Source organism: Heteronotia binoei, chromosome 1 (genome assembly GCF_032191835.1).
Source record: "Heteronotia binoei isolate CCM8104 ecotype False Entrance Well chromosome 1, APGP_CSIRO_Hbin_v1, whole genome shotgun sequence".
NCBI lineage: Eukaryota > Metazoa > Chordata > Lepidosauria > Squamata > Gekkonidae > Heteronotia > Heteronotia binoei.
The window spans coordinates 18856496-18870007 of record NC_083223.1 but is presented as its reverse complement, the minus strand read 5'-3'; the positions used below and the strand labels follow the sequence as shown (position 1 = coordinate 18870007).

At 47.7% G+C, this 13512-nt stretch overlaps 1 protein-coding gene across 1 annotated transcript in view; it reads right to left on the bottom strand.

Moving 5' to 3' along the window:
- PCNT (pericentrin) overlaps nt 1–13512 on the bottom strand; it is a 99171-nt gene that overhangs the window by 19634 nt on the left and 66025 nt on the right. Inside the window, exons 32-34 of the mRNA XM_060231539.1 lie at nt 6954–7148; nt 6118–6291; nt 5348–5543 (exon numbers count right to left, since the gene is read on the bottom strand). Coding sequence (XP_060087522.1) covers nt 5348–5543; nt 6118–6291; nt 6954–7148 — 565 coding nt within the window. The remainder of the gene's footprint in view (nt 1–5347; nt 5544–6117; nt 6292–6953; nt 7149–13512) is intronic.

Genomic DNA, 13512 nt, shown 5'->3' with positions numbered 1-13512 from the left:
TTTCAGCCCTGCCTGACCTGCCAGTGCCTGGAGAAGAGAAGATGTCTAAGGTAAGACAGTCTTGGGGTTCTTGTTTTTATTTTAGTTAGTAAAAGGACTTTTTAAGACTCAGAGTCCCTTTACTTATCCAGATTTGGGTGGGTGAGTACTGGGTAGCTTATTTGGGGTTAGGGGGTTCTGCTGGGAGTGGGGGCGTTTGCCAATTTGCCCATATCTTACTTTAGTAAGAGGACTTTTAAAAGTGCAGTGTCCTTTTACTTTTCTTGATTTGGGTGGCTTGAATTTCTTGGGGTTAGGGTGAAGGTTTTTTAGGGGGGGGAGGGGTTGGTAAAGTTCCTGTATTGTTAAAAGTTAAGTTTTTTACTGTTTTAAAAGGATTCTGTGTTTGATTTGTTGCTGCTGTGTTGTGCTGCTGTTGTTCCTTTTCTCTTCTGGTTCTGGTTCTTGGGGGGGGGGCTGTTTGGCCTAATTTTAATTGTTTAAAAGGCCACTTTTTAAACACTTGAGTTTCTTGGCCTTCTCCTGTTGCCCCTATTCCTGGTTCTGGTTTGGGGGGGGGGGCGCGTGTTGTTGACTGATCTGGCCTGAGGTTTCTTATTGGTGAAAAGGCCACTTTTTAAACTGTTGAGTTTCTTGGCCTTCTCCTGGTTTGGGGTGTGTGTGTGTTAAAAGTTAAGTTACTTTCTGTCACGTTTTGGTTTTTTTAAGTTACCTCTGGTTGGTGTGAGAGGGTTGGTGGGCTGTCTGGGGTGGGGTTTTTATAGAGTTGTTTTTGGAGTCTGAGGCTGCTTTCGGTTTGCCAAGGGCCACCAAATAGGCTGCCCCACTAATAAGGTTGTTTTTAGGGATTGTGTTTTTTGAAATTTAAAATTTTTTAAATCCAGTTTAGGATTTTATCTTCTTTCAAAATTCAACTAGGCCAGATAAGGGCAATTTAAAAAGATTTTAGGTTTCTCATAAAAGGCAGCGTGACTACTAGGCCACATCAGGCTCCCTTTTAAAGAGTCTAGGGCTGCAGTGCATCTTGCTTTCAGCCACTGAAAGCCGGTGCATCCTTAGATTTCCTTAGGGTAAACCACAGCTTCTCTCAAGTTATAGGGGACACCTGATTTCTAGTTTGCAAGGAAATCCGGTTTGTCCCAGGATCTAGTTAGGAGAAATTTCACTAGGAGGATATAACAAGGATTGCCTTCATCTCAAGGTAGCCTTTTAAAAACTGTAGCCAGGTAGAGGCAGGATCACCTAGTCTCCTAAACTTTACCAGATCACTACTACCCCAAACCAAAGAAGGACAGGTTAGGGACCAAAGGAAAAAAAAAAACAAGTTTTGGTGGGAGGGTTTTTAAAAAGAAGTCAGGGCACCTGTTGGTTCAGGGTACCGTGCAGTAAGTTATGTTTGTAAAAAAAACCCACTCTCAGTTCAGGTTGTGTGAGACTGGCCAAGGGTGACATGAGTGACAGGCAGCAGAAGGGGGCCCTGGGGGCAAGGCCAAGGAGAAGACTAGAGAGGTGGTGGGGAGGGGGAGGATCAAGGTCTCCCCCCCCACCTGTGAGTAGGGCCACTTCACAGCTGCCTTCCTGCACTCCAACTTCTGGCCGGAGTGTGATGAAGAAGAAAGCCCGCTTTGGGCCCTTCATCGAGGCTGCTGCTGGGGTGTCCCCAGCAGAGGTGCCATTAGGTGCTGGCACTGAGCAGGGGTCTGCTGCTCGGGCAGTCTCTCCTCCAGCTGATGTCGCTCGGCCTCAGCAGCTGGAGGAGGGGCAGCAAGAGCAGCCCTCCTTGGAGATGAGCTTTGGGGACAGTTTTCTGTCCACAATGATCACCCCAAGCAGGGTGCAGAGTGTCGTGCAGGAGCTGGAGGAGAAGCTGGTTGAGGACGAGGACCAGCCCCCTTCTCCGGTTCCTTCGGGCACCAGCAGTCCTTCAGGGGATGGCCAGGAGGGGAGGCTGCATGGGGTGGAGGGGGAAGAGATGGAGACACACGAGGTGCCTCCATCTCCGCCCACTTCCTCCGGCGGCCAGCCCCTCCTGCCACCCCGAGACACGATGTGTCTGCCCCGAGCCCCTCACAGGTGGCTCTGGATACCCAAGCTGCCAGTCAGTTTGGGCATCCGTACACCTCCGAAGTCTGGAAGCATTTCCAACTTATGGAGGATTCACGCTATGCGCAGTGCCAGCTGTGCAGGGCCCAGATCAGTCGTGGGCGGGACCCTGCCCACCTGACTCCGGGGGGGATGCAGAACCACCTGCGGAAGCACCACCCAGCGGTGCTTCTTAAGGAGGAGAAGCAGACTGGTGCTGGGGTGCCCAAGCGGCCAACACCACCCAGCCAGGAGGTCCGTCCCATCGCGACTACCTCTGGAGCTCTCCAGGAACGTTCCGTGGAAGTACAGGAACGCCAGCCATCTCTGCCTGATATGTTTGGTGGGGGTGGCACCTGTGTGCCAAGAGGGGGAATCAGGTACGGCAGGAGGGTGATCGCCTGGAACCTTGCCAGGTCCATCGCCCATGGGCTTCCATTTTCAGCAGTCGAGAATCCTGGGGTGCTAGGGTTGCTCGAGTACCTGGCGCCCTGGTACAAAGTTCCTGCTAGAACCATCATTAGCAGGACCATTGTGGCAGCTGTTTTCAGGGCGACCAGATCTGTGGTGAAAAAGCATTTGTCCTGTGCTGCCAGGGGGACTGCGCATTTCACCTCAGATATCTGGAGCTCCCAACATGCGTTCGAGGGGTATCTCTCCCTGATTGCACATTGGTGGCAACCCAGTGAGGTGCAGGGTGGAGGTGGCAGTAGCGGCAGGTAGGGTCAGGGCCGCCAGGCCGGCTATTGCTGGGTCTTGCTGCACGCCGAAGCAGTCAACACGCCGCACACGGCGGACACTCTCAGAGCCATCCTCTCACGGCAGTTAGAGGGCTGGGTAGGCAGCGGGGACGTCGCCACGGGCTTCGTGGTGACTGATGGTGGCTCCAACATCAAGGCGGCTGTCTTTTTGGGATGAGAACCGTCTCACCCAAGAGGATTGTGTGGTCATTTCTCAGACCATGGAGGTTCTTGGGCCCTTCAAGACCCACACAGAAATGCTCTCGTCTGACACATCCTCTTTTGGCCCACACTTGGAAGATGGTTGTAAAACGCTCTCCCACTAAAAATAGACTAGAGTCCAAAGACAGCCCAAAAACTCACTCACAAATTGATTGGCAGTGCATCTCTCCCCCCATCCATCCCCAAACCGAAAGTGAATGCTGGTTTAAAAACTGCAAAGCGATCCAAGTTTCCCCAGTCCCCATCCACACATGCCTAATAATACTGAAAGGGACATTGCAGCCCCCAACTGTAACCGACAGCACCCACAGGCCCAGCCCGGATAACCCAGGTTTTTTTTCAGGGGCAGGAGGAAGAAAGAGGGAGGTGCCAGTGATGATGACAGGCAGCCAGCAGCCATACCAATGCTGAGGTCCCTCTAATGGGACAGTGATGCTGGTGTGTTGCTGCTGAGCTGAGAGAGAAGGAATGGTTGCCTTCCTCTCACACAATCTGAGGCCCTCCCAGTGATCTTCCTCATTTAGGGTGCAATTCTGGCTCGCCTCCTCATGGTGCACCCTGGGTAACACAAAAGAGCCTGGACCAGCCAACCATCCATCACTCAAGGTAAGTCTAAATGTTTCTTGCTTTGTGTCAGATACAGAATGATGTGGAGCTAGGTGTGGTCCACTGCTTCTCTTGTTTGAGAGTTGTGTTGTTTGGGGCACAGCTGGAGAGCTGGCATCTGTAGATTGTGTGTTCTGTGGCAGGGAAGTGGCACCTGGGTGAGAGACCCAGAACCAGCAGGCTTGTTGTGCTTGGCCAGCTCTCCCCATGTTGTTTGGGGCAGGGCTGGAGAGCTGGCATCTGGGTTTGCTGCAGCCAGGCTCTGCAGACCTTGAGCAGATTGTGTTTTGTGTGGCAGTGACGTTGGCATTGGCAACTGGGTTTATATTGGTTCCAGGCCTGCAGGGTTCATAGAGTAGATAGATGGATGTAGTGCATTTGGGTCCTATAGAGATTCTCTGGTGTGAAGTTAGGTTTGGCTTTGGGTGCCCCAGGAATTGGACCCCCTGGTCCAATTTTTTTTTTGGTCTTGTGGGTTTTGTGTGGAACAGTGCCCTGAAGCTGCACAGCAGTTTGGGGGGCTCTCCTCAAAACCTCCTACTCCCCAGAGCCACTTTTTCCACGACAATTAGTGGCTCTAATTGGTTTTTTCTCACCATTGGGAGCAGTGTTCCTTTTGGGGTGCCCACAGATGGGTGCAGTCTTTTTGGGCCAGGGGGGCTTCATGCTGGGGAGTCCCCTGAGGCTGCCCTGCAGTTTTGGGGCTTCTCCCTCAAACCCCCCTCTGGCCAGAGCCACTTTCCTCACAGCAATTATAGTGGAGGAAGTGGCTAATTGGGCTTTCACCATCATTGGTGGCAATGGGCTTTTTGGGGAGCCCAAAGACAGGGTCCCCCTGGCCCAATCTTTTTGGGACTTGGGGGTTTTATAGGGGAGAGTTTCCTGCGGGTTTCCTGCAGTTTTTGGGGCTCTCCCTCAAACCCCCTGCCCCCCAGCAGCCTTTAATTATGCCCTATGTTGCCAATGATTTCAATGGCCCATAGGGTATAATGGTGGGATAGGGGCACCCTCTTTGGGTGCCCCTGGAATGGGACCCCCTGGCCCAATCTTTTTGGGACTTGGGGGTTCATAGGGGAAAGTCCCTTGCAGATCCCCTGCAAATTTGGGGGCTCTCCCTCAAACCCCCTCTCCTCCAGGCAGCTTCCAATATACCCTATTTTGCCATTGATTTCAATGGCCATAGGGTATCATGGGGCCGTATATTTGGAAATTGCCGCGCATCTACCGTATATGCGGCTATTCCGAGTAGGATAATCGGAAATACACGGTATTCCGTATTTTTTGGCCCCGTGTATTTCCGAATCCATGTAATTCCGTATTTTTTTTTGCACATCCCTAAAGGGTAAGTTAACTTCTTGCTACCACTAGCCAAGAAATAGCATTTATTACTCTCCACCTATTGCTTTCAGTATTTAGGCGCCTTTGGCAACAAATACCAGGATACTGCTAACAAATTACATTTGACATCTGGATTCAAGTCCAGAAACACCTTAGAAACTAACAAGATTTTCAGGCTTTCAGCTTTCGAGTCAAAGCTCCTTTTGTCAGCTTTGACTGGGTTTTTTCCCTTTAAATAATAAGTGCTCCTAAAATGAAAACTGGTGACAGCCTTCCATCCTTGTTTTACAGTTTTCAGTCAAATGACACAATGCAGTTAAGTAGTAAAGAACATCTGGTAAACTTCCACAAGATACTACCTTGTCTTCGAAGCTGGTGTTCTTGTTTGCTTCCATGATTCTCTGTGTTCGTAAGAGTCTCTTGGAGTTGCTGCAGCTTTTCCTGGTTTTGAAGATGCATCAGTCGCAACTGAGCTTGGAGGTCTTGTATTTCGGTAAGCAAGCTGTTTCTGTCCGAAGACAAAAGATGCTCCAGAACTACTTTTTGCTGCTGTTCCTGAAACAAAAGCGAGCACGTTTCGGTTCTTAAAATGTACTTCCAGAAGTCCAAAAGTATTGTTTTATTCAAATGCAACTAAATTCAAGAAGCTTATGAGGTAAGGTTTACATCTTAGCATGAAAGGCAGATGATCTCTCAAATGAGGGTCAGAAGTAGGGTCAAGCTCTGAGGGCATCTGTTTTATAGCTCGGAACAGGAAAACATTCTGAAAAGTCTTATAACTAAGGAAGGGGGAGAGGAGGAGGAGGAGGAGAAGATGACAACATTGGATTTACATTCTGCCCTCCACTCTGAATCTCAGGGTCTCAGAGCGGCTTACAATCTCCTATATCTTCTCCCCCCACAACAGACACCCTGTGAGGTAGGTGGAGCTGAGAGAGCTCTCACAGAAGCTGCCCTTTCAAGGACAAGCTCTGCATGAACTATGGCTGACCCAAGACCATTCCAGCAGCTGCAAGTGGAGGAATGGGGAATCAAACCAAGAGCCCGCACACTTAACCACTACACCAAAATGGCTCTCAGTGCCTTGTTAGAACCATTAAGATTTGTAAGGAGAATATGATTGACATACCCGCTGTTCTGCTATATACTCCAGCTTTTCTACCAATGATCCTTCATCTCCAGATCCAGAATTGCAAAAATGTGACTGCAAGTAGCTTTGCAACAATTTTCGCTCCTTTTCCAACACACACTGGACTGCCTGAAGTAGTTCTCCTCTCCAGTCAAAAAAGGCAGATGAATATTCCTTGGAAAGGAAAAACGAAAAAAGCCCCACTTCATTCGAGTTCTGCTGTGTTCATGCTTTCTCATCAGACAAGGAGATCTGACCCTCCATTCTACATTGTTGCAAGCATCCCCATACATCCTGTCCAAAATACAGTCCTCTTTCTCTCCCTGAACCATTAAAAAGTTGGCCAGAGAAACAAGCTTGCCAGCGTACCTATACATACATGCACACAAACATCCATCCATCCAACAGAAGTACCTGAACAAGAAACTATTAAAGTTTCTTTGACAAGAACCACTGAGGCATACAACAGCAGCTCTCTCTTATTATACAAGTCCCCATATCTGCATTCTGTGCTTATCAGTGGTGTGGCTGCCTGCCTGACCCATGTGCTTGATCACAGAGAACTGAGCAATATCAAAGGCCTCTAACAGTCTTCTACAATGCATCTTCTCAGATCTGGCTGCTTCTGCAGGATCAGAAAGGCAAAGGATTCAATCCACAAATTAATGCAGTTTAAATAAAACTGTATGACAAATGTCATAGCCGCAGGATACGAAATACGTTTTTTTAAAAGTGATTATAATGTGCCCTTATTTGAATTGTGAAATGTTAAGTCACCCTAAGTGTCTCTGCGGGAGGAGAGAACAGGCTGGAAACTGTTTAATGTGTCTCTGTACCTTGTCTTCTTTATGCAGCACTGTGCTCAGGTAATGCTTCAACGACTGTACTGCATTGAGCAAGGTGAGGCTCTCTTTTCGCAATCCTTCCATTAGGGGTGCCTGCTGAACATTTTTTTCCTCTTTAACAGGCAGGGTTTTCTCAGACAAAACCAGTATTTTGTAGCTTTCTTCATCTACCTTCTTCAACATGTTCTGAAAGAGTGCAAAAATATACATATATAGTCAATTCACCAAGGAACTCACCATCAGTTTTGGTGTCTTGCAGTTTGCTAACAATAGAACACAAAAGAACTTTGCTTTCAATGCAATGGCTCTAGCATGACAACAGTGCCTTGAAAACCTTAAACAAAATCAATTGCGACACTTTCCAGGAAAATGTGATGCTATATATGCATTGCATTTAATTATTTATATCCTGCCCCACAAGGACTCAAGGCACCGTAGAACACTGTTCTTTCATCCTCCATTTTCTCACAACAATCACCCTGTGAGGTAGGTCGGGGCTGAGAGAACATGACTGGCCAAGGACATCCATGGCAGAAGTGGAGATTCAAACCCAAGTCTCCCAGGATCCTAATCCAATACTTTTATTTGCTCAGACACGTCCGCTCCCTGTGCAATTCATCCCATTTGGCAAACAAATCAGCTGAAAACATCTCAGAAGAACCAGCAGCCAGACCTCCTTTCACTGCAGCTAAGTCTGAACTACTCCTCCCAGCTACTGCCTGCCAACAGTGAGACCAAACAAAGAAGCAACAGCAAGAGAGCATCCTCTCATCATACACTTTCCTTGAGCACCTCATGAAGTTTATTTATTTGGTTCACTTACATTCCGCCCTTTCCCAGACGGGCTCAGGGCGGATCACATACAGATAAAAACCAGTCACATAGAATAAAAACCCAATAAATACAATTAAAACAGCATTACATCCACATTAATAACAGAGGCGAGCGGCACATAGTGCAAATTTAGGTGTAATCAGTCAGTGGCCCGAATATAAAGGTTCAGATGATAGATCACTGTGGGGGATCACAGTGACCAAAAGGTGTTGGTTGGCCGATCGCAACGCCCTTCGGGGCTCATATGGGGAGAGGCGGTACCGCAGGTATGTCGGTTCCAGGCCACGTAAGGCTTTGAATATCAATACTAATACCCTGAAACGGATCCAGTACTCAACCGGTAACCAATGCCGTGCGTACCGCATCGGTCAACTTCTTGCCCATATAGGCAATCCAGTTAGGATTTTGCACCAGTTGAAGTTCCCAGATCAGCCTCAAGTGCAAGCCTGCGTAGAGCAAGTTATAGTAGTCCAACCTGGAAGTGACCATTGCATGGATCACTGTAGCTAGGTCCTGGGATGTCAGATAGGGCATCAGCTGTTTGACCTGCCGCAGATGGTGAAAGGCAGATCGCGCAACTATTGTGATGTGGGCCTCCATAGAAAGGGAGGCATTCAGTGTCACCCCCAGACTCCTCACCTTCTGAACTGGCACCAAAGAGGTGCCATCTAGGGTGGGTAGTCAGATGCCCGATCTTGGTCCCCCCCGACCCAGGTACAGGACCTCCGTCTTAGTTGGATTTAGCTTCAGCCGGCTTAGCTGCAGTCAACCTGCCACAGCTTCTAATGCCCTGGTTAGATGGTCTGGGGCGGCATCCGAATGGCCATCCATCAGCAGATAAGAGTTGGGTGTCATCTGCATATTGGTGACAACCCAGCCCAAAACCTCGGGCAATCTGGGCAAGGGGGCGCATGTAGATGTTAAACATTATTGTTGAGAGAATAGCTCCCTGTGGCACAGCACATTCAAGTGGTGCCTCCGAGAGGTCTGCTCACCAATCGCCACCCTTTATCCCCGACCACGGAGAAAGGAGGAAAACCACTGTAAGGCCACCCCGTGAACTCCGACGTCAGCAAGGTGGTGGGTCATGAGGTCATAGTTGACTGCGTTAAATTCTGCTGAGAGATCTAATTACAGTAGCAGCGGTGACCCGCCTTGATCCAGATGCCTTCTAAGGTCATCTGTGAGGGCGACCAAAACAGTCCACGTCTCGTGACCAGGATGGAAGCTGGACTGGAAGGGATAGAGGGTAGAAGTATCCTTCAGGAAACCTTGAAACTGCTCTGTCACCTCTTTCTCAATTACCTTACCCAGGAACGGTAAGTTTGAGACTGGACGGTAATTGGCCAGGACCATCGGGTCCAAAGATGGCTTTTTCAAAAGCGGACAGACCACTGCTTCTTTAAGTGTAGCTGGAAAAGTCCCTGTTTCCAAGGAAAGGTTAATAATATCAGCTAAAGAGTCTTGGATGCCCCCGCCACCTGCCTTAATAAGCCAGGATGGACATGGGTCCAACGGGAAAGTGGTTGGCTTCACTGCAGCCAAGATCCCGTCCACATCTTCCCGAGTAAGACGGCTGAAGTGGTCCAATAAGGGACCCAGAGATGGGCAACGGGCTTCCAGCTCCCGTACTGTATCAACTGTGACAGGGAGACTGGCAGAGAGTCGAGACGTTATCTCCGAAGTTGTATTTTAACTGATGTCTAATTGATTGTTTTAAGTCATTTTAGGAGCCAGCTTTTAGCATAAAAGTAGAGCTAAAGAAACCACAATAAATAAAACCAACAGCATTCATATGTATATTGCAGCACCAATTCTGATACATACCCATCAAGCACAGACATATCATCTGCTTGCGCACAGGGACAGGATGCACACCAATGGAAACCTAGAGCATGCAGCTTAAGATTTACTTCCAGGCCTCATTTTGGGCAGGAGCTCACAGGAGTGGAGCTCCAGAACCTCTACATTTTATCATACTCTTTTTTTCTTACCCCCCTCCCCTCCGAAATATTTGCTTCTGGGCTCCACTGCTCAAACCTCCTGTGAGAATGTTGCTGAACTCTTACAAACTTTCTAATATTTCCCCCCACAAAAACTGGGGAAATAACCAAAACATATCAAGCAGACAGATGGAAATCTTCCTCGTGCCACTGTGGCCACATAGGAGAAAGTAATTTAAAAAAATATGATGGGAGTAAGGTTTTATGATGACAATTATAATTCAAGAAGCATTTTAAGGTAGATGCTGAGCAGACATAATTTAGTACACCTTCTGGTGATGCCAGGGGTGTGTGGCACATGCAAATGAGTTGTGCAAATGAGCCCCGGCACCTTTTTCTACGAAATGACTCCTGCTTACTTCACCGACTGCATGCCTTGTTTTGATGCAATTTGGTGCCCTTTTGCTTCACTGGCTGTTGCTGCTTCTTCGCACCATTTTCCTAATCCTTTTTTTTGCCTCAAAAGTCTTTGATTCAATTCCTTATCCGTCATTTAATCCAACTAGCCATGGCGACCAATGTGATGTTTATAAGGATCTGCAGTGACATTGCTTCTGACAGGATACCATGAGCACCTCTGACAAAATCATGAGGGCCACACAGTCCATAGGGTTAAAAAGCAGCACGTGTGAGAATCGAGACTGTGAGAGCAAACCATAACTGAATTCAAACAACGGGAATTCCTTTGCAACCGCCGCTGAAAATCGCCGAGGATGGGAAGGTGCTTTCTAATGCTCACAAGAAACAATGATTTTTCAGATGTTTCTAATACCATACTGCTATCGTATTTCATCTTGAAATTCAAAAGCCCATGCGAAAAAGAAATGGGAGAGATCTGGTACACCATTCCTGCCTTAATTGCCTTCACGTGCCAATCAGCTATTTCACGATTTATGTAAAATCCGTCTATTAAAAAACCCCACCAGGGGGGGCGGAGCGTCGCCGGGTAATGGTGGACGCAAATTAACACAGCTCCTTTCCTTCCCTCCGAAATCCTGGCCCTATTGCTAAATCGCAGACTTTAAAAACAGCCCCAAATGGGAAAACCTTTAAAGAACAAAGCAAAGGCTAAGGAAACTCCAAAACTGAGAACGAAGAAGGCGACAGAGACGACCCAGTCGGTAAGGAAGTTTTTTCCCCTTAACTCCTCACCGGGGCGGGAAAACCAAGAGGCCTTAGCTATGGCAACAGGACAACTTTCCCCCGGGACTGAGCAGTTGCAGATGGACGAGGCTCCCTTAACAAAAAAAGACATTTTGCAGCTTAAAGAAGACATACATACCTTCTTTAAGGAATCTATGCAAAGCTGGCTAGCTCCAATAAACAAAAAACTTGAGGAGATGGAGAACGACATGGTAGTAACTGCCAAAATGGCCGAACACACTGCAGAAGCCTCACTTGCATTGCAAACAGAAATAAAGCAAATAAAAATTAAAGAAACAAGGCTGAATGCAAGAATTATAACGCTTGAAAACCGTTGGAGAGCCTATAATTTGAAGCTCAGAGGGATTAATGAGGGCGCGGAAGAAGAAATGGGTATTTTACCCTTTATTAATAAATGGCTGCTGAAGGTGCTGGGCCGAGAAAATAGCACAGCTCCTGAGATTGTAAAAGCCCTACGTCTGGGACCGCCTGCCTTAGCAAAGAAAGGAAGGCTAAGAGATATATTGGTCCAGTTCGCATTTCCCACAACGAGAGCTAGACTACTTCAGGAATCTAGGAAGAAAGATGCCTTGAGTCATGAGGGCCAAAGAGTACTAGTCTTATTAGACTTGCCACCAGAAGCCATAGAAAAAAGAAGGAACTTGAAATTCTTCGCAACAAAATTGTACACTGAGAACTTTCGATTCCGTTGGAGCCCTGTTTCTGACATTATAGTGTACAAAGGAGGGGCTCTACTAAAAGCATCAGATCTAAAAACGGGAAAACTGCTTTTAAAGAAACTGAACATTAAACTATCTCGAAGGGAAGAACAAGAACTACAAGCTCTTTCGCCAGACATAGAGGAAGAAGAAGAACAAACCCCTACTGACACATGAACTACTAATAAACTGACAATGCATATGAGAACAAGAAAAAAAGAAAAAAGAAGGAGATACAAGAAGAAGTTATTATACTGTGTAATATTTAAACTTTAAGTATGGTTATTAAGTTTTATAGTCAGAAACAGTAATTTCCAAAACCACTAGAGGGCAGTGTTAGTTAAGTAATTCAGATAGAACCTATGCAAGTATTTTAACTAGCATACTGTAGAGTGCAAGTCATGTTAAAGTGTAGTGTGCAGATATTGGGTATGTGTATTAGGTTCTATTGTTAGAAGAAGTAATGCAGTGCTAGTTAAGTAAATCAGATGGAACCTACGTATATTCTTTAACTAACATACTGTATAGTGAAAGTCAAGTTAAATATTATTTTATATGAATTTTAATTGGTTTAAATAGTAAGGGAGGGGGGAAAGTAATTTGAGTTAAAATTGAATGAGGGTACGATTATATGTAGATTAAATATGAAAAGGCATATATGATATGTTTAAATTGAAATGTGGAGTTTCACTCAGTCTGCTTATATCTTTACAGGAGGGAAGGGGGGAACGTTTACTTTGTATTGTTGCCTATGGAGAAAAGTTGTGACGTTTGAACAACGCCCCCGGATAGTGGTAATAGGTTTACTTTTACTTTTCAGATAAGAAAGCACTGTAACAGCTTTCTTTGCTCTGTTTGGTATTTGTAGGGGAGGAGTTTCTGAAAAGTTTCCCCTAATTAGGGAAGTTAGTTTAAAAATGATGACGCTTCCATCCTAGACCCTTGCCAGTCCGGCTTTCGCCCGGGCTATGGGACGGAGACAGTACTGGTCGCCCTGGTAGACGATCTCCAACGGCATCTGGATCGGGGCGGTGTGGCGGTGCTGATGTTGTTAGACCTGTCGGCCGCGTTCGACACGGTCGACCATCGGCTACTGACCCGCCGCCTCGCCGATATAGGGGTGAGGGGGTCTGCCTTACAATGGCTCTCCTCCTTCCTCGAGGATCGGGGACAAAGGGTGGCAATTGGTGGCGAGCGGTCCCGGAGGCGCACACTGGACTGTGGAGTGCCTCAGGGGGCAGTTCTCTCACCAATATTATTCAATATCTACATGCGCCCTCTTGCCCAGATTGCCAGGAGATACGGACTTGGGTGCCATCAATATGCAGATGACACCCAACTCTATCTGCTAATGGACGGCCGGCCTGACTGCGTCCCTGAGAATCTAGACCGGGCCCTGCAGGATATGGCAATGTGGTTGAGGAGGAGCGGGCTGAAATTGAACCCAGCGAAGACAGAAGTCCTTTGTCTGGGTCGGGGCGCCCGGGAAGGGGAAACACCTCTTCCGGTCTTCGACGGGGCGCCGCTGAAAGCGGCGCACCGGGTTAGGAGTCTGGGAGTTTTACTGGAGCCTTCATTATCAATGGAGGCCCAGATTGCAGCCACTGCCAAGTCAGCCTTCTTCCACCTGAGGCGGGCAAGGCAGTTGGCTCCCTTCCTAGAGCGCCAAGATCTGGCAACGGTACTTCACGCAACGGTCACCTCGAGACTGGATTACTGTAATGCCCTCTACATGGGGCTGCCTCTGTACCGAACCCGGAAGCTGCAGCTGGTGCAGAACGCAGCGGCCAGGCTACTGTTGGGGCTCCCTAAATGGGAGCACATACAGCCTGGGCTGCGCGAGCTGCACGG